Source organism: Mastomys coucha, unplaced genomic scaffold, assembly GCF_008632895.1.
Source record: "Mastomys coucha isolate ucsf_1 unplaced genomic scaffold, UCSF_Mcou_1 pScaffold15, whole genome shotgun sequence".
Taxonomy (NCBI): domain Eukaryota; kingdom Metazoa; phylum Chordata; class Mammalia; order Rodentia; family Muridae; genus Mastomys; species Mastomys coucha.
Window position 1 is genome coordinate 121409278 of NW_022196897.1, and position 25967 is coordinate 121435244.

The 25967-nt window shown below is 42.1% G+C and overlaps 1 protein-coding gene across 11 annotated transcripts in view; it reads left to right on the forward strand.

Moving 5' to 3' along the window:
* The window catches only part of Plcb4 (phospholipase C beta 4), a 363080-nt gene that overhangs the window by 244663 nt on the left and 92450 nt on the right, over positions 1-25967 (forward strand). For all 11 annotated transcript variants that reach the window (XM_031372018.1, XM_031372023.1, XM_031372019.1 and 8 more), the window contains 5 exons: positions 4381-4461; positions 5248-5307; positions 6975-7118; positions 24110-24189; positions 25839-25892. In XM_031372018.1, coding sequence (XP_031227878.1) covers positions 4381-4461; positions 5248-5307; positions 6975-7118; positions 24110-24189; positions 25839-25892 — 419 coding nt within the window. The remainder of the gene's footprint in view (positions 1-4380; positions 4462-5247; positions 5308-6974; positions 7119-24109; positions 24190-25838; positions 25893-25967) is intronic.

Genomic DNA, 25967 nt, shown 5'->3' on the forward strand with positions numbered 1-25967 from the left:
TTGTTTATTTGTTTTGTTTTTCACTTTTAAGGTCCCAGGAATTGAACCAAGTGCTAGCTGAGTGCTATTCTACTGGTCCTGATCTGTAGTTGACTGGTTTTTGTTTTAGTCTTGTCTTGCTAAGTTGCATAGGCAGGAAATGAATTTTTATGACTTTTGGTCTTAGCTCTTGAGTAGCTTAGATTACAGGTCTATGCCATCCTGCTGTGCAAGAAGTAAGTTCATTAAAGGGGCATTCAAGTGGTGTCCCTAGCCCAACAGGCTTCCCAGTCAGTCCCTCTGAGCCACCCCAAGTTTTGAAATGACTATGTGTGAATTAGGAAAAAATGTCCCTTCTTCCATACAACCCACCTTAACATGTTGCCTTGTGTGTCACCTTCTCTCACTGAAGTTCCAGAAGAACTGATAGATCTGGCCTGGTGCCACCCCTTCAGAGTAAACAAGTTCAATTTTTATTTTTTCTGTATAAAAATATTTTATTTGAAAAAAATTGGGGGGGGGGTTTCAAGACAGGGTTTCTCTGTGTAGCCCTGGCTGTCCTGGAACTCACTCAGCCTTTAGACCAGGCTGGCTTCGAACTCAGAAATCCACCTGCCTCTGCCTCCCAAGTGCTGGGATTAAAGGTGTGCGCCACCACCACCCAGCTATTTGAAAAATTTATTTGTCCATTTATCCTTCATGAATGAATTAGTTTTAAGTTGATTTTGAAATAAATACTTCAAGTACAAGAAAGCCAGAGATGAGCCGGGCAGTGGTGGCGCACGTCTTTAATCCCAGCACTTGGGAGGCAGAGGCAGGTGGATTTCTGAGTTCGAGGCCAGCCTGGTCTACAGAGTGAGTTCCAGGACAGCCAGGGATACACAGAGAAACCCTGTCTCAAAAAAAAACAAAAAACCAAAAAAAGAAAAAAAAAGAAAGCTAGAGATGCACAAGGCCATTTTAAGGTCTCTTATGAGTATGGCATTCTAGAATGTGAGCCAATCAGTCTGGAGATGACAAAACAGCAGACCTTGTTTGGTGCCAGGAAGGAAGTAAGCAGGATATTGTAACAGGAAGTGAAAAGCAGAATATGGAGATTGGAGAGACTCTGAAGAGAGAATGGATCAATCATTAAGGTGAGAGCTGGAAAATGAAGAGCCACAGACACCAAGGGGATGAGAGAGACATTTATGGAAAGGTGGAGCTAGCAGTGCAAAGGCCTTGAGGCTTTAAGCAAAGCGGGTCTGTTGCTAATGAGCAAAAAAAAGAGTAAAGAGCCAGGAGCGGCTCAAGTGCAACAGGAAGGACCGGATCCTTTAGACCACTGTAGCTGAAATTTTACCCTAAATATAATGGGAATTCATTAGTTTAGGATTTCTTTATAGAACTGGCTAAAGCTTAAAGAATCAATCTGGCTGCTGTGAGATAAACATAGGAATGGGGAACAATCCATAGGAGTGGTGACAAATGTTTGCACCAAGGTTATGATGGTAGAGATGGAGTTAGTGCAATAAGTGCTATGAAGGCAGACTATGAAGTGAACACGAGGAGAAAGCACAAGAAAGAAAAAGGCAAGGATGACTCCCAGTCTCAGGGAGTGAGTTGGCAGGGTGAAAAGTTAGATGCACTCGTAAGGACAGTCTGTGATGGTAGAGAAGCTGAGAGAGGAGAGAGGGACATGCTGATTTTGAAACATCTCAGGATGACAGCGGGGGAGCTAAATGTCTGATTCGGATCTCACAGGTCATTAGGTTGCTATTTTAAATGTGGGAGGCAGCAATAAGTTGTCAGTATCGATGCCACGGCACTCTACAGAAACCTAGGAGCATGAAGGAAGTCAGACATCCAAGAACCAAGTCTTGAAGGGCATATCGAGTGTGGGTGTGTAAGGAAAAGACAGGAAATGGCATTAGAGGAATGGGGCATGGTCACAGTGTGAGGAGAGAAGGTATTTCAAGAAGAAAGGAACTGTCAACCACTCAGAGGCCAAATCACACACATACTACTATACAACTTGTTTATAGTTGGTTACTATGGTTGCAATACTCCGTGCTGTAACTTAGTGGGTTGTGTCTCCGAACTGTGTACCTTGCATACATACTTTGATTAGTACGATAGGGTACTGTCATAGTAATGGTAAGATTCTGAGACAAATTAGGAGGAAGTAAATACTCGATGGTACAGCTGGATTTTGTCCTCAAAGGCAGAGGTCTTCCATATTCACTGATCTGTCTCTGGTTCTCAGTACTGTCATGGATTTCCCAGTACCCAGTATGGAGTTGAATACATGTGGTGATTCTCTGTCAGAAAACTACCCAAGTTGAGGTCCACCTTTATTCAGGGATGGCAGTCCCCTGGACTCTGCCACCTGTGGCAGCCATCTCTTGACATTGGATTTGCTGTGATGAATATTGCTCTTTTCCTAGAATTTAGAAAGATAATTTTGGATGGATGAAACTAAGAATCTGACATACCTTTCTTAAAATGTTAATCTTGTAATTGCTTTGTATCTACTGGTGCTCTTATCCATGGGGAAAGGACAGGTTCTTAATTGTTAGCATTGTGGTCAACTACAAAGACATCTTTAGATAATATGAAGAATGCCTAAATTTGCTGAAGCACAGAGCCATGTCTTGGTATTATACAGATACAGGGCACAGAGCTTCTGAGTTCATTTCCTAAACATTCTTTTTCTCTCACTGACAGAATTTTCTTAATACTCCTTTTTGTTTTGTTTTGTTTTTATTAGATATTTTCTTTATTTACATGTAAATTTCTCCTTTCACAGTTTCCCCTCCAGAAAACAAAGAAACAAACAAAAACAACAAAAACAAACCCCTGTTGCCTCCCACTTCCCCATGCCTGCCACCCCACTCTCTCCTACTTATTGGCCCTGGCATTCCCCTACACTGGCACAGAACCTTCATAGGGCCGAGGTCCTCTCCTCCTATTGATGATCGAACTTGCAATCCTCTACTATACACATGTTGCCAGAACAATCAGACCCCTCCATGTGCAGTCCTTGGTTGGTGGTTGAGACCCTGGGAGCTCTGAGGGTACTACTTAGTTCATATTGTTGTTCGTCCTAAGGGGCTGCAAACCCCTCAGCTCCATTGGTCCTTTATCTCCTTCACTGGGGACTCTGTACTCAGTTCAATGGATGGCTGTGAGCCTCTACATCTATATTAGTCAGGTACTGTCAAAGCCTCTCAGGAGATAGCTATATTTAGGCTGGCTTGCCCTTCAGTCTCTGCTCCATAGTTAATCTCTGCAACTCCTTCCGTGGGTATTTGGTTCCCCCTTTTAAGAAGGAATGCAATGTCCACCTTTTGGTCTTCCTTCTTCTTGAGTTCCTTGTGGTTTGTGGGTTGTTCTTCTTGTATTCCAAATTTCTGGGCTAATAACCACTTATCAGAGAGTGCATACTGTGTTTGTTCTTTTGTGATTGGGTTACCTCACTCAGGATGACATTCTCCAGATCCATTCATTTACCTAAGAATTTCATAAATTTATTGTTTTTAATAGCTGAGTAGTACTCCATTGTGTAGATGTACCACAATTTCTGTATCCACTCCTCTGTTGAGGGACATCTGGGTTGTTTCCAGGTTCTGGCTATTATAAATAAGGCTGCTATGAACATGCTTGATATTCCTAAATGTCATGGGCCAGGAATCCCTTGGGCATAGGGTAGCTCTCCTGTGGTGTGTGAGTTTGGAAACCACTGCTTCTCCAGGGAAGCTTTCATTCTGTGGTTTTCATTGAGTTTCTGGAGTCAGAGTCTACAGCAGTGAGACACAGTGCAGTGTGTGTGCATCAGAAGCCCTGGGGCGCTTGTGAGAGCATGTCACCGAGGCTAGTATTGGTATGAACCAGTTACAGGCAGCAGTGTGTCCTGTATGGAGGGCGAACAGGTGACACTTAGTTGCCTTCTATCACAAGATCTTCACAGAACTCTTTTCTGTATAAATCCAAGACATGGATGACTTTAATTTCAAACCTGTTATAGAGCAATGTTCTCTGTTAAAGAGATCAGCTTTTCAATACAGAGAAAGAACACAGTGTTATAAATAAAAACGTTCAAAGGGCCGTGGTGTCCTTTAACCTCAGCACTTGGGCAGAGGCAGATGGATCTCTGTAAGACTGAGGCTGTCCTGGACTACAGAGTGAGTTTCAGGACAGCCAGCGCTGGGCAGTGAAACCTGTCTCAAAATAAAAATCAGTCAATCAAACAAACAAACAAAAACAAAAAACCAAACCAAACAAACAAACAAAAAAGAAATGTTGAATAGTATCATCAGAAATGGAGTTGTTAGGCTGCAGATAAAAAGGGTGTCTGCTTGTCGTCCTGTAATTGGATACCATGTTGCAAGTAACTGATACCACCCCACTTCTTTTTAACAGGAATCTTTCGTGTTTGAGCCCAACTGCCTCTTCAAAGTGGATGAATTCGGCTTCTTCCTGACCTGGAAGAGTGAAGGCAAGGTATGAGAGCAGCTGCTTGTTCTGTCTGCTTTCCAGCTCAAGCCATTTCACTTCCCAGCAGGTGGACCAAGCACCCCATGGGAGCCTGGAGATCATGTTTACTCATTCCCTTGGGATTCTTCACTGAGTACTTTCCTGCCCCACTCCTTGAGGATACCTTGGGAATTAAAGACATTATGCAGTTTAGCTCTCAAAGATTCGACTGGAGGAAGAAAGCTTGCGTTTTTTTGAAAGAGCTACAAGTCATTGTGAAAAAGAAGTTACATTGTTATAAAAGCTTAGGCAAAACAAGTCTGGTTTAATCTTGAGAGTTAGCAATATTTTCTAGAAAATAATTTTCAAGCTGAGACAAACAGGTGCCTTGAAAGAGGTCCATTATAGCCTGGGCAATGATGGGTGTGCAGCAAAGCGTGCACACTTAGTGAACACTGGAGACGAACCAAGACGGGGAGTTGGCAGTGTATAAAAATTCGCATTTATTTCTACTTAATGTTTTATATATGCAGATATTTAATGATACACAGGCATTTTTGTGTATAAACATTTTACTAATCATTTAGAATTACATTCATATATATTCATGTTAATGCTTGTATACATATATGAAATAAGTTTGAGTCTTTTCTTTCTGATCATTAGACATCATTACTGTTATTTGGTTTTGGTTTGGGTTTTGCCATTTATATGAACAGCATTGAATTTATCTTTAGAAATGCTTGTTAATACTCTGTGTCATGAGGCTGACAGATTTTAAGTTCCTTACTGGGTTGTATGCTCTCTCTGCAGGAAGGACAAGTGCTAGAATGTTCCCTCATCAACAGTATTCGGCTGGCAGCCATACCAAAGGTAAATGTGATTGGTGTTGTTCTTCGATTTCATTTTATTTACAGTGTGTAGGTGCACAAATGCATGAGTGTCTGTGTGTGTTGGAATGAAGTGAGTGTGCATGTGCTATACGTTCCTGTGGAATCGACTCTGTCTTTCCCCCTTGACATGGGTTCTGGGAGTAAACCTCAAGTTATCATGCCTGCACAGCGAATACTTTTACCTTCTGAGCCATCTTTCTGGCCCTGCTGTTTTTTTTTAACATAGAGTTACAAGACTTGAAAAATGATCTCCGGCATGCTGGTTAATTTCTTACTGGCCCAAAGTCATCAGCTTGGATTTAAGAATGGGCCCAGATTGGGCTTTTCATGTATAACTCTTAGGTGACTTGGATTATGTCCTTTGGATTTCAGTTCCATTAGAAATGTCTTAACCCTTGGAACTGAAAGCATTGCATGGTGTCAGTATCAGAGAGACAGATCCCTTGAACTAGAAACTAATTTAAAACTCTCTGCATCCACCCGAGTCAGCGACGTGCTCTCCTTGTGTGACTGATGAATGTGGGGGTTTACACGGCCGAGGCACCCATATTTCTTCATCTGTGCACTCAGACCCTAGTGCACACACAAAGCCTGGCTGAACTCTGAGAAGGAAGGTACCCAGAGCACAGAAATCAGTGATCTTCAGAGACTGGTGTGTTTGAATAAGAAGCTGTCTGCCGAGTGCTGGGAGGAATTTAAAAGGTTTCTCTTCATAGAATGTTCTACCACAATATTTATTTCCCTAAGTGTAAGTTCCCTGTGTGGCTTCAGATTTCCCAAACAAAATTCTATTCCCGATTGTTTGTTTGTTTATTTTTATTTGTCACTTGGCCTCTTTCACGTTAGCTATGTTTCCTGTGTAACTACTTACTGGAATTTCCTCTGGAAAACAAGTGTGACATTTCATGTGGAGATTAGGGTAAACTTTCATAGCTTTCCTTCCATGAGAGGGTGCATAGATTGTAGAAATGCAAATGCTTGGTCTTTGTATCCAAGCTGTTTGAGAGTCTTCACTTCATTTCCTCAGAATAGCCTGTGGTAGTGATGTGGTGACAATGCTGTTCTCATTCCTGGTAAATAAGCCCGTGCTCTGTGGTAAAAGGCTCCATTGGATATTCATGGACACCAGCACACCCCAGTGCAGTCTTTCCTGAACACAGCCAAAGCTGATCTTCTCTGGGAGTAACAATCAAAAGTTCAGACAAAGAGACTGGAGATGTGGTTCAGCATTTAAGAGAACTGGCTGCTCTTCTAATGGACCCCAGTTCGAGTCCCAGAACCCAGAGGAGGGCTTTCAACTATCTGAGCACCAGGCACACACAATCGTAGCCATACATGCCATCAAAACAAATAATTGAGATTTATTTTTAAAAGATCTACACAAAAGACGACTGAGCCAAGTTGTTTTTTTTTTAAAAAAAAAAAAAAAAATGTATAATGCTTTCCTGAAGCAGTTTCTTGTCCACTGTAATGCTGGAGACCTCAGCTATCAGGTTTTATAATAACGCTAGTTCTCTGGGGTTTTTAATGCAGCAGGGACCATTTCCCTTTAGGTATATTTTTACATGAAGTGTGGTTTCCTTTCACTGCATTTTTCTCCACACTCTGCAACCTAACATATTTTTTCCTATTTTTACACATCTACAGGATCCCAAAATCCTGGCTGCTCTCGAAGCTGTTGGAAAATCTGAAAATGATCTGGAGGGGAGGATACTGTGTGTCTGCAGTGGCACAGATCTGGTGAATATTGGCTTCACTTACATGGTGGCTGAAAACCCAGAAGTGACTAAGGTAACCTCTCAATGGCTTCCCTCCCCGATAAGGACATGTTGCATGTGTGTGCAGTTGTTTAATATTTAATATAATTTTAAATACAAAATTGAGAATTGCGCGATCATTTTAATCTTTTGAAAGTCCACTGTTCTGCTGGCATGTTTCTGTACAAATTTCAGCAACCAGAATGCCTTCATCACCTATCACGCACAGAGGTCAACCCTGGCGTGATATGTTATTAGAAAACTACCCCAGGCCTTCCATAACTTGAATGTACCCAGGAGTCCCTGCAATCAGTAGGTCTGAGTTAAGAGACAAGAGGTTCCTTTTCTGTTGAGCTCAGAGAACCATGGTTTGAGTATTAAATATCTTGGTCTGTCCTGCCCACCAGAAACAATGTAAACCATGTATGTAGTTTGGGTGTAGCTTGGGGGCGAGAGAGCAAACATGGTCTGGATGAGGTTCTAGTATTTAAAAAAAATGAAATGAAAACATAAAAAGGTAATAAGTGGCTCAGTAGTAGAGACTATGACAAGTGTGTTCAATATCCTGGGTTCTACCCTCAGTGCCAGAGACCAACATGGGTATAGCTATTTCTATAAAATATGGTATTTAACCCAATATATTCTTGCCATTGTTATTTTAGTATGCTATAAGCATAAAATTTACCAGTGACATAGTTTACATTCATTTGTTCATGGTGTTTGACATCTAGTGTGTGTTTTCACATCAGGCGTGTCAAACTAAAAGTGCAAAGTAGCCGATGGCTACCATATTGAACAGTGTAAACTCAGTTGCTTAAAAACCCCAAACTCTTTTCCTCAGTAAGCTGTTTGAAGTTTGAGTTAAGATCTGTCTTGTATTATGATGCCCATTATGTTCTATGAAACCATTGCCCTAGCAAGCTAGTCTCTAAGAGATTTTGGTGAAAAAGCTTCAGACTTAAATCTTCCCAACTTGACTTCCCAACATATGTAATCTGTACGAAGGAGACCAAGCCTTTTCTTTCCTGTCATAGAGACCTGGGTTTGGGAAAGGAGAGGTCTTTCATTTTCCATTAATCTCATAATTAGAAACACAGCATATATTTAGTGAGAAAGGAATCAGTAGGAATGATGAATTGTATAGGAAGGAGGACATTTACCATCTAAGGTCAGGTGAGCACAGAGGCTCAGTCATGGACTCGGGGTGTAATAAGAGGCAGAATTGAGTGTTGCCCACTCTGGGCCCACAGGGTTCATTCACCATCACGCATGGCATGGCTATCATTCTAGAAGCACTCGCCTCACCTGGGATGGTCCTTACACAGTAGTCCCAGATCACCAGAGGCACTGATGCAGAGCCTGCGCTTGTAAAAACAGCTTCCAGGTGACTTGTGTGTGCGTGTGTGTGCGCGTGTGCTTGTGTGTGTGTGTGTGTGTGTGTGTGTGTGTGTGTATGTGTGTGTGTTTCAGAAGCTCTTGCTTTGTGCTTTTGGAACCAGGCATGGGCCCTCCAAGGACAGACAGCCTTTGCTCTGTCCTTGTGGAAGTGGCTTTGTAGATTTGAGAGAACAGCCTTAACAGGCCTCTCAAGTTTTTACTTCTCTGCTCAGACAGGAGTCTAATTTGAATGGATTATTGACCTTGATCTAGACAAATAGTGTTGCTGAATCTATAGTTCAGGTTTGAATATTTGCAGCAAAGGTCTTTCTCATCACTGTTTGCCATAGCAACACTGAATCTTGGGGATTCATCCTGGCTAACTGTGAAGAGAATGACTTACTAGTCAGATACTACTGACTACTTGAAATTTTGCAAAAATATTATAAACTTCTTGTCATGTAACATCAATTCCTGTTAGGAAAAAACACCGTGATTCCTTCTAAAGCAAAGACTTTGCACTCGGGCTCTGATTAGCTGAGCAGAAATACTTACATCTCCTTCTCAGCCAACTAGGAACATAGACCCCGTATTTACTCTTCTTTGTCTGACTTCCTTTTTTCTTCTGTGAAATGAGACTTGCATAAAAAGACCTACTGCATGATTGTGAGGGTGGCTGGAGTTGCTGCTTTGAAAATGGGGGGTGCATTTCATCCTCCTGTTAGCTATGATGATCCCAAGGTCAGAGTGTAAGCTGGGAGGTAAGAGGACCTCAGGGTGAACCTCCTACCATTTTATCTCTCAGATGTTTCAGATAAACTGTGGAACTCCAGAGACCACATGGGAAGAAGATAGACCAAAGCCCAGGCTTAAATTCAGGCTGTCTGCCTTCACTCCTTGATACTGGGTATATCGCCTTAAGCCCTGAGAAAGTAAGGTCCTAGAAAGATGTCTCAAATCAGCAAGGTCAGGTGCTTGTTTCCTATAATTTGATAGCTGTCAATCTTGGTCTAATGTATTTAAAAATCTCCTTTCTTGAATACACACAAATCAGTAAGTCATATATATAGAGGAGTGATAAGGTGGACATTACAATCTCAAAGACAAATTCAACTGTTTTTCTTTTAGTAGCAGATATATTTTTTTAAAAAGCTTTATTTCCTAGAAAATAAAGACTATCAATAATTCTGTCCCAATTATCAGTTCAAACTCATAGATATTTAACCCTACTGTCTTTAGGGGGAAATATTTTAGTTTCTTGGAACTGTTACTTAGAAGAAATGGGATTTTAAAATATTTCTCTAATGGTATAACATACAAATAATAAATTTCATTGTCCAGACTGAAGACTGTTACGTCATGTCCTTCTGGTTGATGAGTGCTTGCTGACAGCATTAAATTCATTTTACCTAACTATGAGTAATAATTTTTCCCTGAAATTTTCAGTGAGTATGCATGTGGATGGGTAATGATGCCCATATCTCATTATCAATACTTAAAAGCTTATATTAGTCAACGTCAGGACCTTTTACTGATTTTACTATTGACAGTATTTTCTACATTCCCATTTTATTTCTAATCCTAGATAGATGCATCTCTAACAGGTTATACAAGCCAAGAAATGAAAGAGTGATTGGTTTAGGTAAAAAAGATGGAAGAGTTTATCAGTTAACCCAGGTCAGTGAGAAAAGCAGAGTGGAATATGGTTTAAGGTAATGTAGCCAGTATCAAGAAGAGAAGGCAGACAGCCAGAGTTTAAGCCTGGGCTTTGTTCTATCCTGAGTGGTCTTTGGAGTTTCACAGTTTATCTGTCATGACTGAGGTGGAGAGGTGGATGTGACTCGGTGTTACCAGTCATGTGTGAGTGGAACCAAGGACCCTTGCATTATGGGATCACAGGATGTGCTAATGGCCCAATTAGCCCATATGGAAGATGTGCCTGGTGAGTTCATTAAAAAAGCCAGTAACAGCAAAGAAGTGCTTTTTATATTAGTATATAGAGATCTTGAGTGTTTTGGCTGAAAGCAAGTACATATGCTTCACTTGCTGGACATTCTCTTAATGGCTGAGCTGCTGTGGTCTGTTGATGGGATGTCATGGAGCTTTTTTATATATGCCCCAGGCATTACGGATATGTGTGGAACTGGCTGCAGTTAAGCCCACATTTCATAGCTCTGTGACTCCCCTTTATCTATTGCTCATCTAGTGCTATGTAGACTAGCACGTACATAGCATCTGGAGGAAACAAATAGCAACCTGCCTTTAAAAGGACAACTCCAGAATATCAACTCTAATAGCAACAGGTCTTTTTCTTTTTACTAGAATGTTCCATTTGTTTATGTAATATTTCATTATAACTGAAAAAAACAGGTTTGAAAAATTAATAGAAATGTCTTGTTGTAAGGGCAAAAGAATTTACTACCCATATCACCATGTGGCCTGGAAACTGAGTTCAGTGTCTGGGTATCCATGGGCTTTGATTGTCTTAGGAGCATTCCACATTGCTTTCTCTGACCAGGGAGAAGACAGGAAGAGAGATTCTAGCATTGCATTTGGTTATCGAAATGCTTGGATCTCCTCATGGCGCCTAGACTATTTATTTTGTACAGAACAGTCCAGTGTTCTCTGCGAACATGGCTGAAGCCAACTTTCTTTAATCCAGACTCCAGAAGGACCACATTTAACTCAAGAGAAATCTTCTGACTCTGAGTGAGTCCTTCATATTGTTTTCAAAGAGAGTCTTGGATATTTGTGTGTGTGTGTGTGTGTGCGCGCGCGCGCACGTTCCTCATTTAACATGGCTGTTTGGTGAGTCAATAAAAATCCAGATGATTCTACTTTCTCCAAGTTCAATTTGCAGATCCTTATAAAGTACTTTCTAGTCATTTGGCTGTGAAAATGTGGTTGTGTTTTTTGTCCAGAGATGACGGTCTTATATAAGACATTCTGGAAGCTCAGCTTGTGCTGTCTCCAGCTGCTCTCTGCTGTGTAAACAGACTAGCCTTGCCACTTGCCACTTACTGAGGCTTGCGCTGACTCCACTTCTCCTCCCTTATATGGTATCCTAAAAAAGTTGGTGGCCAAACTTTTCACCTGCTGTCCTCCTCTCAGCCTCTCTGCCAAGACCACCCACACCTCCCTCTCACACCCCCAGATCATCCCTCATATTATTCAAGTTTCGTCTCCTCAGTATATCCAGAGTACAGTTGCTTCTTACCGCCACTATTCTGTGCTGCGGTCCTGGCTGAAACTGTTTATACCTCTTCTTCTCCCACCTCTCTCTCTCCCTCTCTTTTGTGTGCGTCTGCATCTTGACCTTACCCCTTAGTCCATTCTCAGAATAGCAGCCGAAGATAAGCCTCTCCAGATCATGGGCTTTCATCACCTGGGATCCTTTAAGGCCTCCACGTCCCTGTGAAATCCAGCCTCATCTGCTTCCCTACCTGCCTTCGCCTCCATTTTCCTCAGCCATGTTTCTGTCAGCTCTCCGTGGATATGCTGGCCGTTTGCCCTTTCTGCTGTTATAAAGGACGGTTTTATGTTTGTTTGTTTGTTTGTTTTGTTTCCCTGTTTTTTTTTTTCCTGGTTCTCTTCCCATCCCTGCTGGACTATTCCCTACCTACTGCAGCTCTGTCCTCTCCATACACTTCAGCCCTTTCCCAATCATCCTGCTTTCCAGAACAGTTTCCAGTCTTTTGAAAGGGCTCAAGGCCAATATATTCTAACCCAGGTGGTTAAGATGACAGTGGTCTTGCCCTAACTTTTGCGGAATAGGCTCCGATATCCCACAGTGAAGGCCTGAAACCACAAATGGTACCAAGCTCTATATGCACTTCTCTATTGTTTCTTCTTCATGTAAATGCATCTGATAAAGATTAATTTATGTTAAAGAAAGTCACAATACATAATGAATTGTGAACAATAGATTGTGATAAAATTGCCACCACCAGTACAGTTATGTGTGAGGACATTATTAAGTAAAATAAGGACTACTTGAGCATAGCCCATATGATAATGAGGTAGCTCAGAGTGCCTAAGGAGAGGGTGGTACATGTACCATGGGCCCACTGTTACAAGGGGTGACTCAGAAACGAGCTGCATAGAACAGGACAATATAGGATGAGTTTCTGCTACCAGAGGGTGTGCAAGTTATAACTTACGAGTAGCTTGCTTCATCCATTTTCATTTAATATTTTCAGACATGCGCCACTAACACCATTGACAGTGAAATAAGGGTAAGGGGGGGCACTATATCACCTCGGTGTTTTACACTTTGATTTTATACAAATTCGCTAAGGAGGAGCTAGGAAAATGGTACTTGACAAGTAGGCTGAGAAAATGTGATTTGATGGTGGTCCAAGGGGAACGGAATGATCTATAATCCCGGGCTGTTATTTTTAGAGTCATTTTTCAGGATGTAATGAGATTGCTGCCACCGAGAGTCCATGACAGGACTGGAGGTTTTGACGCTGTTCTCTTGGCCTCCTCCCAATCTGGATCATCCTATCCTGCTTACCTAAATACTTCCTGCCCTTCCAGTTAGAAAATGCCGCCTTCCTTTCCTCTCTTGAAAAGCCCTCTGTTAAAAAAGAGTTGCTAACAAATTTCTACCACCTCTACCCCAACACCAGTGTGCTGCTGGGTAAAAGGTGTGTCTTCTCTGTCATGTAGCTAGAAACACTTGAGAAGAAGCAACCTCATGCTGAAAGCTTTGGCCCATTTTCCAATAAACTGTAATAAACCTTTTTTATTCTTCCTCCCTGAACCATCTTCATCCCTTTGCTTATTATTCTATCATAGGCTATGCAAATTACTTAATAGCAAGCTTACAGCAACGTATTTAGTTAGAAAACCAACTCTGGTTTATTTGTTTGTTTATTTGTTTGTCTGTTTCTCAGAAGGGTTTCAGTCTCCAGAAAATAGGAGTTCAGATGTCTTTCGTTCAGTTACAGCTGGTTCTGCACAGCCAACTGAAACCCCAGTCACTGTGCTGTGCACCAGGCTGAAGCACATCCCTCATTCAGTGTTTCCACAAATAAATCTGCCATTTTATAGCGACTCGAATTTTCCTTTGATTACAGAAATAAGCTGTTATTGTGAGGTTCAAAATGCAGAGATTGGAACTGAGTTCAGGCAATTTCCATCCTGCTCATTATACTTTCTTCAGGTTATAAATATTTGGCGAACTTCGTAAATTATACTTTGTGACTAAGTTACCAAATAGGCATGAGACTAACTACTGAAGAAATTAAATTATGAAAAATAGTAAGTGTTCTTTTTTGGGTTCAAAAATTACAGTAGGGTATGTAATTTATTGCAGGCAGTAAACTATCATTTTAAGAAACTGAGTTGAGTGGTAAAGGTACCTTGCTTGCACTTGGATTATTTTGACTAACTACAGAGGTTCCTGGAGAAGGAAGGGATTTACTCTTTGTTTTACTGGGAAAACAAAAGCAGGGTCTCACTTCCTTCTGTTGACTCCACTAACATCCTCCATAACCTGAAAGACCTCAATCTAGTTGCTGTGTGGATGTTCAAGCACTGGGGAGCTTCAAGGAATCAGGCTCAGCTTCAGCTAGGGTCTTTGAGAAATGCTAATTCTCAGGCCCCCTTCTTGCCTAATAATGAGAACTTTAGATAAAGAGTCTAGGAAAGTTTTAACAGACTTCCTAGTGATCTGGCAATTGATGTTTGAAACCAACTAGACTACTATACAGGTAGACTTAAAGCCAAATCACCGATTTTCAAGCACACACGTGTTGAAGTGACTATAGCATATAAAGTAAAGAAATGCAGCTCCCTGCTCTACCAGCCTGCACATGAATTCACCATGGCAGAACAAGAAAAGGTACCTGGGGTAAACCAGGGTCTGTGACTCTAGAGAGCTCACACTTGCTTTGCAGGACCCCATGTTACAAACCTTTCATATAGTAGTTTGTGTTAGTTTGGGTATGGTATTGCCAGGGACTTGGGCATTCTAGGCAAATATTCTACCACTGAGCTATACCCCCAAAACATTACAATGGTCTCAATTGCAGAGTATATGCTAGTGGCTCCCAGAGCCCTGGCAGCTCCCACAGAGCTTTAAAGTCATGTCCAGGCCCAGCCTCAGCCCTTCTGAATCAGAAACCCATGTTCTAGTGATCTGATTTGCCCTCCAGATGATTGTGGTGCACGCTGAAAAGGGTGGCTATGGGAAAACAGCCTTAATATCCCACCGTCCTATGGAGATCCAGGAGAAGGGGCATCCACCTACTGGGGTGAGCTGTGCTTGCTGCCTTCTAACGCAGCTGGCTTGTGAATCTGAACCTCTCCCCACCCCTCAGTATTCACTGACTATGTCTCTTTACTACATTGCCTCACAGAGAGGCTCAAACATAACAAGCATAGAGGGTGTACAATCTGTGTGCACTAATGTGTGTGTGTAGGGTGTATGTATGTATCTGTGTGTGGGAGAAGATATGTATGTATGGTGTGCATCTGTGTGTGTGTCTTGGGGGGAAGGATGTGAGGGGAGGCTCTCTCTCTCTCTCTCTCTCTCTCTCTCTCTCTCTCTCTCTCTCTCTCTCTTTCTCTGTCTCTCTCTCTCTCTGAGAGAGTGTGTGTGTTTCATGCTTCCAAAACTAACAGTTGGCATTTTTATGCCACAGTGTTAGATCCAGTGAGAAGACTGAAGTGAGTATTTGTGTTTCTCAGTTTGGCAAGGATCGTAGCTAGCTTTGAGTGCCAAGCCACGTTGCATACTGAAGAGTCCATGGAGGTGCTGAGAGGTCACGACTTGTGCTCAGCAAAGAATACCTTGGATACTTTACCTTCTCAGGATATTATTGTTATCATCAGACTGTGGGGGTCAAAGTATGGTCAGGGCCCAGCAGGTCATGTCACTTAGGAGCCAGTCTCAGAGCCACAGAGGGAAAACTCACTGTGCCAAGATGCTCAGGTTCTTCCTGCGGACACTAAGGTATGAGTGGTCCTAGGGGAGAAAATGAAGAACTCAGTGCTTCTCTACTCACCTGAGCTGTATAGAGGGAGAAAGATCTGTGAGGAATTAGAATGTTGAGTCCAGATTGGTCCCTGGTTGCCACTAGAGAAAAGAGGTTGCCCTGAATCAATAAATGTATTGCAGTTTTCCCTGTACCCTCAGTGAGTATAGTTTTACAAGGGAAGCAATCTATTCATCACCTAATCAAATGACAGGTAAAATGAAATAAAAAGGGTCCCTGGACTAACAGGTTTACTATAATACAGAGCTGGAGAAACAGAGTAAGAAAAATCAGGCAAAAAGCATATATGAAAATACAGACATAAAGGACAATTGTTTAGTTCAGTGCACCACTAAAGAACCAAACACTGGCCACAGAAGGAGCTGTCCACATGGTGAGAGACCAGGCCCTCTGCGTAACATTTGGATGGATCCAGAGAGCTGGCTGCCAGGTTGTCAGAGTGAAGGAAAGGACATGCTATTCAGATGGAGTATCTGCATGAATAGTCCAAGAGTGGCTTGACAGTGAGCTGTGTCTCAGATGACAATCTGAAGGCACCCAGGGTCCCTAAATTGTATTATCTCAACTTGCACTTATCAGTTGTGAGGGATGAGTCCTACACACCAACTCTCATTTAAATATCAGCAGAGTTGCTACTGTTGGTTGCCAGTCAATCTGTGGTAATATTGAGCCAGTCACCTGGCTTAGGTCTATCTTATGTCATTAGAAAGCCCAAAGTGGAGTTAACACCACATTCCGCATAGGAAGTGCAGAAGAATACAGTCAGACAAAACCAGAAGTCTCTTAAAATGAGTTTTCCAGTTCCTGTGTCATCTCTTAAAATTGCTATGAAATTGGCTTTCTATAAAACTGCTTCAAAATGAACACACTGAGTGTTCTTTATTACTCTGTAGTGTTGTATAACCACCACTGTATAGTTCTAGAGCATTTTCATCATCCGGAAAGGAAGCCCATCCTTCCCCCACCACCCCAGCCTGCAACCCGAGTGCACCCTTTTATCAGTTGGCCTCCTGCTGTTTATCAGCGTAATGTATCACATTCTATCACTACAAGTTTTGGCACGTTCCTTCACTGCCTTTAAAACGTGGTCCTAGACATGAATGTCACCAAGTCCCTGTGATCACTGACGTAGGCTTTCTTGGAGTTTTAGCTTCTTTTTCTTTGGAAAATGTCCAGCATCTGGAACACTTCCCTTGGAGAATCTGTGGTATTCATGAGGGCCATACTGTTCTTGGCTGGTGCCCTCCCACCATTGTATCTCTGGAATTTACTAGTTGAGGAAAGAATGTAGGCCTTCCCAGAGCATGCATTTTGCCCTGATTTCCATTTATCAGATATCTCCAGCAGGACAGTTATAATAATCTCCACAGAAGCATATTGTTAAATTTGAATTTCTCCTTTGGCTCCTGGAAGGAAAAATGTCACTAGCCTTAAGTTGTTTCTCCATTTTCCATAGAGCTCCAGTTTTTACTGCTGTCAAAAACAGCTATTAGGAACATAACTTGTGTGTGTGTGTGTGTGTGTGTGTGTGTGTGTGTGTGTGGTTGCAAGCATGCACGTGTGTGCACGTGTACCTAGGTGCATATATATGTATTTATATAATTGATAACTCACAAGTATGCACACATGGATAAGCCACCTCACTTTAGATACAGCTCATCTGCCCTAAGCTTTTCTATCTGGAGCAAATAATTTAATCATAATTAGGAGTTGGGGAGCACAGCTCTTACAGCCAGTGAATAAACAACTGAGTCTTCATTTATTTTTAAGCAAAGCATGCAAACTATGCTACAGAGAACATGTATAATCCTAGAAACTGAAAATATTATACCTTTCAGAAGTTGTACTGACCCCTAGTAATAATACAAGCTGAACATCCTTACTTTCAGAATTCTAAATCTGAAGTGCTCCCCAGTGTCTGTAGTACAGGCATGAAAGAGAAATGGGACCTGTTGTCACAGGTAATAATCACACTGTGGATGCAATAAAAATATTGTGAAAAATTACCATAAGGGTATGAGAATAAAGTATGTGTATATATGTATATGAACGTGTATATATATATATATATATATGTATATATATATATATATATATATATCTCACAAATGAAAATGAACTTTATGTTTACTATACGGGCTCATCCCTACATCTCCTTCCATATGTACTGGCTAGTTTTGTGTTAACTTGACATAAGCCAGAGTCATTTTAGTAGAAGGGACCTCAACTGAGAAAAGTCTCCCATCAGATTGGCCTGTGGGCAAGCCTGTTCTGCATTTTCTTGATTGATGGTCACTGTAGAAATGCTGCACACACTAGGCGGTACCTTCCCTGAGCAAGCTAAGGGAGCAAGCCAGTAAGCCTGTTCCTCCGTGACCTCTACATCAGTTCCTGCTTCCAGGTTCCTGTCTCCCTTGAATTCCTAACCTTACTTTCCTCAGGATGACGTATTGTTTGTTACCTGGAAATGTAAGATGGAATAAACCCTTTCCTCCCCAAGTGCCCATGGTATTTTTTACACAACAAGGAAAACCTAACTAAGCCAGTATATTATCTTCTTATGTGCATATGTACAGATATATGATTCTGAAGAAATCTCAAACATTTCTAGTCTCAAGCATTTTAGATATGTGTCAGACATTGTTCAAAGTGTTGTGCATATTATTTAATGTCACAGCATCTCAATTGGATGAGTAGTAATGATGGTCTTCCTTACATAGAGGAGATGTGGGCCCCAGAGATGAACCTACCAAGGTCATACCATCAATGATGTTATACCCCCTTGGTGCCAGGCCCTGCCTCAGATCTCGAGTTCTAACGCTGCTGTGCTGCAGCTCACAGCTATGGACTTCTTTTACCAACATAAAGGCAGAATTGTGACCATCCCCTTTACCTGTAACATCATATGGTTTTCATGTGACGTTTACGTGAATAACTTTAATAAGGTTGGTATTCTGTGGGATGTATGTGCTTGGAGAAAGCAGACATCTTGACAGTCTTGATCTGCAGCCAGGTCAAGCAAGAGGCAGCACAGTCAGAGCCACCCTATTCTCCGGTGAAGCTCAGCAGAGGGGAGGGTGGGTTTTTGCTTTTATTCACTCATGGTGCTTTTTACTTTTGGAAGAATACCAAGTTAATATTTCAGAAAGGCTGCTCTGAAGACAGAACGATGATGTCACAGAGGTGTCATTCAGCCTGACATGACTGTATAAACGGTGATGAAGTCTTGGCATTTATCTACTTATTGATAACTGTGAGCATTCTGTTGATAGTCAGTGTGCCCTCCAGTCACTTCTTCTGGATGAATTTATGGTAGGAAGCTTCCCTTAGAAGATAGCACCTCAGATAACAAGATTTAGTCTCAGTAGTTTATAGCACTTCGAATCCCACTTACTTTGATATTCATAGTTTCTAGGCTTCCCTATAGATCTCAACTGTTTGAACTAAACAATAGGGAAGTAACAAAATGTATATGCTTGGGTAGAACACTGTGGCAGGCACACTTGATAGAGGAAGTTTTTCATCTCATGGTTGACAAAGAGCAGGAGAAAGATAAACAGAAAGAAGCCCAAGTTAAGATGTAGCTCTTTTTGGCTGCTTGGTTCCTACTCTTAGAAGTTTCAGGACCTCTCAAATGGCATCACTGAATCAGAGAGTAAGCATCTTTGAACCAGAACATGGGTCTCACCCAACACCTCATTTGCTGGTATCAAAATACCAGCAATCTTAGTCTTTCAGGCCTCCAGAAATATGAGAGCTATTCATATTTTTGTCTATAAGCCACACAATTATAGCATTTTATTATGGCTTAAACATATTAAGACAGAAAACAAACCTAACTAGACCTTCTTGGATGGGGCAGTGGGAAACTAACAAGTTGGAAGAAACTAATCTTTTAGATGCATCACGCTTTTCAATGAATATGCACAGACTCACCTGGCAGATGTAAACTCTGATCCCGGGAGTACAGGAAGACACCTAAGACTCTATTGCTAACAAGTTCCCTGGAAATATTGCTGCCCCTTGGCCAGGAATCATACCTGAGTTAGAGGGTGTGTGTGTGTGTGTGTGTGTGTGTGTGTGTGTGTGTGTGTGTGTGTGTAAAACACATTGCTGCAGGCCGAGGCTGTAGGTCAGTGGTAAAGTCCTCATCTCCCATTTATGAAACCCTAGACTACACACCCTCTCCTTAAAAAAATTAAAAAGAAGCCAGGCGGTTGTGGCGCACGCCTTTAATCCCAGCACTTGGGAGGCAGAGGCAGGTGGATTTCTGAATTCGAGGCCAGCCTGGTCTATAGAGTGAGTTCCAGGACAGCCAGGACTACACAGAGAAACCCTGTCTTGAAACAAACAAACAAACAAAAAATTAAAAAGAAACAGATTTCTGTTCTGCATCCTCTGAGTCCCCATGCCTGTGTACTGAGTCAGGGGGTTGGACATGGCCACTTACATTTGAATAATTTCCAAGTTATCTTGCTGCTGTTCCAGATAGGAGGAATGGAAGGAGAGAGGAGAAACAAGGAGACGAGGAGGGGTGGAGGGCTTTTAAGGTATAACCCAGGCTGGCACTCCTGGCTACTGGGATCCTTTAACTAGCAGGTCTATGCTGGTGTTGGGTGCGTTTCCTTGGGAAGACTCCCCCAGTATGTGAAGCAGTAACAGAGAATGAAGTGAAATTCTGTGGGTAGTCTCCTCAGATGAGGAAGGACATTTGGGCTAATGACTCTAGAAAGAGCCGGACTGGGATCTGGAACACGGAAAGGGAAGGAGGAAGCTAAACCACAACCCTGGCTGTCCTGGAGCTGTGTGCATCCATCTGACCTCAAACTTGTAGTGACCACCTTGTAAAACAGTGGTTCTCAACCTTTGTGTCATGCACCGTCTGGGGTGGGTCAAACATCCTTTCACAGGGTTGCCTAAGTAAGACTACCAGCAAACACAGACATTTCCATTACCATTCATAACAATATGGAATAGCAACAAAATAATTTTATGGTTGGGGGTCATCACAACATGAGGAACTGTATTAAATGTCACAGCATCAGGAAGGCCGAGAAGCATTGTTCTAAAGGAAAATCCTTGCTATATCTACTGAGTTTCAATTCATGTAGGTTTAGTCTAGTTTCATTATAAGTGTGTGTGTGTTTCTGCATTATCTTAATGAGGAGGGGTTCCTTTTGTTCATGACAGTGTTTTCCAGTGCTCTACAGCAAGGAGACACATAATGAGGAAGGCCCAGACATTTTCCAGGAGCTGGATGCTTGATGACTTGCTGTCTGTATGAAGAAAATTAGGTCAAGAAGTGCTAGAAGTCAGGCCCAGTGTCCGCAGGAACCTCTCCCATGTGCCCAGAAAATCCTACACAAGACTCCTCAAGGATTCCATTTTCCCGAGAGGGGATACAATAGGTCGAGTTAATCTATAAAGTATTAGAAAGGATTAAAGAGTAAGAGAATAAAGTGTTTATCAGTGCTAATATGTGTATTTAGTATGCTTAAGGCTTTGGCTTCAATATTGAGCACAAATAAAATGAAACTAAAATTTAGAAGAAAGAAATTTAAATTTAGGGAAGCCACACCTCTCTGTATTCAGGTGCTGTTTCCTGTCATGATCAAGTTACCTGGTACCCCTGATGTGTGTGCCCATTCAGAACAACAGGACCAGAAAGCAAGTGCCCACTGCAGGCAAGCCTAGGACCCCACCAAGGCACGTCTGTTATCCAATAGCTCAGAGGTACACCTCTAAGGTTGTCATGCTGATAAACTACTCAAGCTTATCTACAGCAATTCAAACAGGTATAGTCTAAATCACCATTTTAAAAACTGTTAATTTGGAAATAATCAAAGTGGTCAATAGGCCTGTAGCTCATGCCTGGCAAAACCTTCCAGAGAAAGTCTAGGACTCTACTGACACCTGCTGGCATCTCATCTATTTAATGTTTGAAAAGATCAACAAAACATTCCAGGCATTATCATTCCCTGTAGTCACTGGCACTCATGCTGTGTCTGGCCCAAGCAGTGGCAGGGAAATGGGGGAGGTCTGAAGGAGCTTTCCTTCACTAGACAGGGAGACAAGGAATAAGCCCTTGGGTTAAAACATCCCAACATGGGAACCTGCACCTCTACAGCTGCCCTGTGACTCTGGGCAGGGCCCTTGCTGGCTTTCATCTTCACAGAATGAACACACCACAGCCTCCCACCCGGTGCTGAGCTAGCCCTGAGGATGGTGGTGGCATTTTCGAGGCGTGGGTTCTGTCATGAGTGGTGATATCAAAGGCCACCACCTTTCCATTCTCATAAACAAGCCGCTTCCCCAATGCTATTAACAACAACAACAACAAAAAAGATGAAGGCAGCTTAAGCCACCTCAGTACCTTCCCTCCTCCCGGTGTCTGGTGGTTAGTTCTAGAAACAAGTAAATTAGTGTGATCAAAAAGCATTGTCTCTGTACCAGCTACTTCTGTGCCCTAGAAAACTGTGGGCTTTGTTCTGTGTCTTGGAACATAGCTCAGGCCTTCAGGTTGAGAAAATACCCCCAGTTAATGCCATCCAAATTATTTGTGCTTTTTCTGTCTGCTCCTGGGAAACTGTGTGGGCCTGTGGTTTGTTAGGCCAGCTACAGGATATTCAATAATCTCCGGGGAGCCAAGTCCATATTTAGCCCGACAGAGGAAGAGCAGTCTGGTAATGAGAAATGAAGCAATTCTTTAAAGCTCCTATTGCGTTTCTTGCTTCTCTCTCTGTCCCCAGACCTCACCTGTTTGTTGGAGCTTTTGATGCTATTTGCGGTTCTCAGAAAATGACCTTTGCTAGCTGCACAAGGAAAGTTACCTCTCAGAATTCTTCCATCTTCCATCAGAAAGCTGCTAGCGATGTCTGGAAGTCTCTGAGGCAATAAAAGCCATTAGTTTCACGCCCAACAGAGTGGCACTAGTGAGGATGTAGAAGTTAGCACCCTCATGCACTGTTGGTGGAAATGTAAGATGACATACTTATCACAGAAAGCAGTATGGCATTTTTGTTAAAATTTGAAAGGATCCTCATGATCCTGTGGCCCTGCCTGTGGGCATTTATGCAAAATAATTCATATCAGTTATTTACAGTATCCAAAACGGAGAAGCTCAGATGTCCATGGAGAGAAGAATGGATGGATGAACTGTGGTATGCACATACAATTGAATTCTGCCTTTACAAGGCAGAATCTGACATGTTAAGGCAAAGCTTAATGTTGAGAGAAGTAAGCCAGTCATAACATGGTAAATCCTGTGAGATTATTCTTGTGTGAGATACTTAGCGTAGTATAAAACATAGACCCAGAAAACTGATTAGCGAGGGTCAGAGGAAGAGGCGCCCACAGATGGTGGGTGAAGGACATGCAGGATTAGCTAAAGCTCCAGAGGCAGGACCATTTATGTTCTGTGCGTTTTTACCAAAATTAACACAAGAAGGCATCAAATAGCAAGACCCAGACCCCAAGCCGTAATGCAGTTATCAGCTCAGGGCTTTCAGAGATGAAATCTCTTGTCTGACAATGTGAAGCCTGGTGCTGTTGGGCAGTGCTGCTCAACAGGAATGTCTGTGATGGCAACAGTGTTTCTCCTGGGCACTCTAAGAACAATGCCTCGAGTCCCTGCCATGGCTTTGCAGTACTTGAATGTCAACTGAGACATCCAATTCTAGATCTATTCAACTTGAATTTAAGGAATCCTATGATCAATGACACTGGTGTTCACATTTATGTGACTACCCATTCCAAAATACCTTCCTTCTCTTGGCGGTAGCTGCAAGCCTAAGGAGTAAAGAATGGGCTCGGGATGAGCCTTAGCTCTTTTTATTCCCAAGCACCAATTTGCTACAAGGCATGTCACCAATGTGTCATTCCTCTATGGCATTCATTAGCATCAGACATTGGATCCAGGAGCAGGGTTGGCCTTAGTTCATGGGCTAACCTTTTCTAGAAAAATGCCCTTTTACAGACCCAAAGTTCTTTCCCGTCATGCTTAATCTGTCTTCACTTTTCCTTGTAAACCCATGGAGTGATGGTATGAACTGCAGCTGAGGTTCAAGTCCTTATACAGAAGTTATGTGAACACATCCCTGCTTGCTCTGGGTACTGTGGCAGCAGGCAAGGAGTCTTTGACTTTTTAAGGCTTTGCTGGAAAAGACAAACAGGTAAGCTGTGTAAGCAGGCCAGATGGAGAGAATCAGACGCTGCGGTGAAGGGCCTCGTCACATTTGTCCTCTAAAATGGAATAGGTAAATGTATCAGTGTGTACTGTACAGCATGGCTTAGAAAAGGCTGAGCAACTAAAATAGTAAGGCTCACATTTAAACAGGATGCAGGTGGGAAGCTTAGCAAGCCAGCCAGTGGGTGGCATCTCTTTGAGGCAAACCAATCTCTCATGGCATTGTGGATGCCACATTTAACTTAATGGGAAAAATGAAAGCAGCATATTAAAGAATAAAATGCAACCATGTAAACTATAGATGTCTGTGCACCAAGAGGGGATAAAAGGGGAGTCTGTAGTTTTATTACACAGAGGAAACAGGCTGTCTAATTTAAAAAAAAAAAAAAAAAACCATACCTGGCTACAGAGGACTGCTCACTGTGAACATTTTTTTTTTCCTTTTTCTTCCTTTTTCAGCAATGGGTAGAAGGCCTGAGATCAATCATTCACAACTTCAGGGCAAACAACGTCAGTCCGATGACATGCCTCAAGAAACAGTAAGTTTTGTTTGCCATGCCTTTTGTTCTAAGGAGTTAGTTAGTAAGAATCCTGACTAGGAGGAAAGGACTGCATCTCATGTCCACCTTTCCTTTTGCACCCCTGGCTTTGGAAGTTGACCAACTCCCACCTGTATTTAAACCTCTTAGCAAGGCATATGTGATGTCCTCATCACGAGATCTGTAACAGACAAAAGGTTAGTAGCACAGGTATTGAGCATTGTTTTGTTTTTGTTTTTGTTTTCTATTTTTTGTCTCCTCAACTCCATTTTCTAATGGATATCTCTGCATGCCTTGACAGTAGGATGAGTTCTAGGGCGCCTCAGGTCTCCACTGCATGAAACTGACAATTTAGGGATATAGTCAAGAGAAGCAGTTGGAAAAGCATCCATTGCATAAGTAAAACAGAATGTCTTGCTCCCCTCCCAACCCCCCAAAATACTGCTTCCTATTTAATGTACAGCCAGGTTCTTTGAAATTTCTTTTCGAAATTTCAGTCAATGGTTCAGTCAAGGCCTGATGATCCTACTGCAGGTCACTGTTTTTGGAGTTCCAAGTGGTTTACTACACTGATAGATTGTCATCCTGCTCAGATCCATTTCTGGGTCAAATAATTGGTTCTCAAGTAGAAAGCACAGAAAAGAAATTATCTGTGATTGTGCAAGACTGCAAAATAGTATGTGACTTCATAGTGACAGCAGATGGCACATAGCTATGAGGTACCAAGACAAGCATATGATGAAGATGCAGATAACCTTGTGGAGATAAGCTTCCATCTCTGAAAATGAGGCCCTACCACCAAGAGAGTGATCCAGTGATTAGTCACCCTGCACAATGGGCCAACAAGCCAGTTCCTTAGGCACTTACTGAATGGTCAGCGGGTACTTAACTATGTGGACTCTGGGCTGTACTGCCACTTTGGGCAAATCTTTAGCCTCACAGTCCCCATTCGTGAACCACATTATCATGTAGACGAAATCAGAAAGCACCTCACCTAGAAATAGTAGGAATAAGAACCATTAGCTGACACCAGTCTTGATTCCAATGTGTTCTGGAATGTTCTGAGACATTGAAGGTTCCTAACATGTCCTGAGAGCTTGAGGAAGACAAAATTACCCAATATTCTGAGACCTTCTCTGGGGATTGAAGATGAAGGCAGGCTCCCACTCATTCTCCATCCGAATCTTGGAAGCTGGGAGTGGTGAATCCCCTTTGGTCCTTAGCCTACGGCTAGGCAGTTGCATTTCTTGTCATCTGAATGTTTTAAGAATAGCAAAACCAACACAAGTATGGGCAGGCACCATGTTTTGCTCAGTGCAAATCTCTAAATTCTAATTCCCCTAATGGTGTCAGATTTTAAAACAGGCCTCTCAGTTAAATTTGAATTTGAATTTCAGATGTATCTGTTTTACTGTAAATATAGAGTAAATGTTTTACCAGGACACATTAAAATAGTATGTAACTTGTCTTAAATTCAATGTTGCTGGGCATATTAAAATCTGAGGGCCCTACTTTCATCTCATAATGATATGAGTTTTAGAATAGGAGTTCCATCTGAAGAAGCTTTTCTCTGAAGTTCTCAATCATCTGGAAAAATGCTGGTAGGACCTGCTGATGGGTTCTGAGGCTGTGTTGTTCTTGTTTTCCAGCTGGATGAAACTGGCCTTTCTGACCAACACAACTGGTAAAATCCCAGTGAGGAGGTAAGTCAGACACGTGATTCTCTGCATCACCTTCACCGCATCAAACCAAAGACAGAGCCTTCCATACCAAACCAA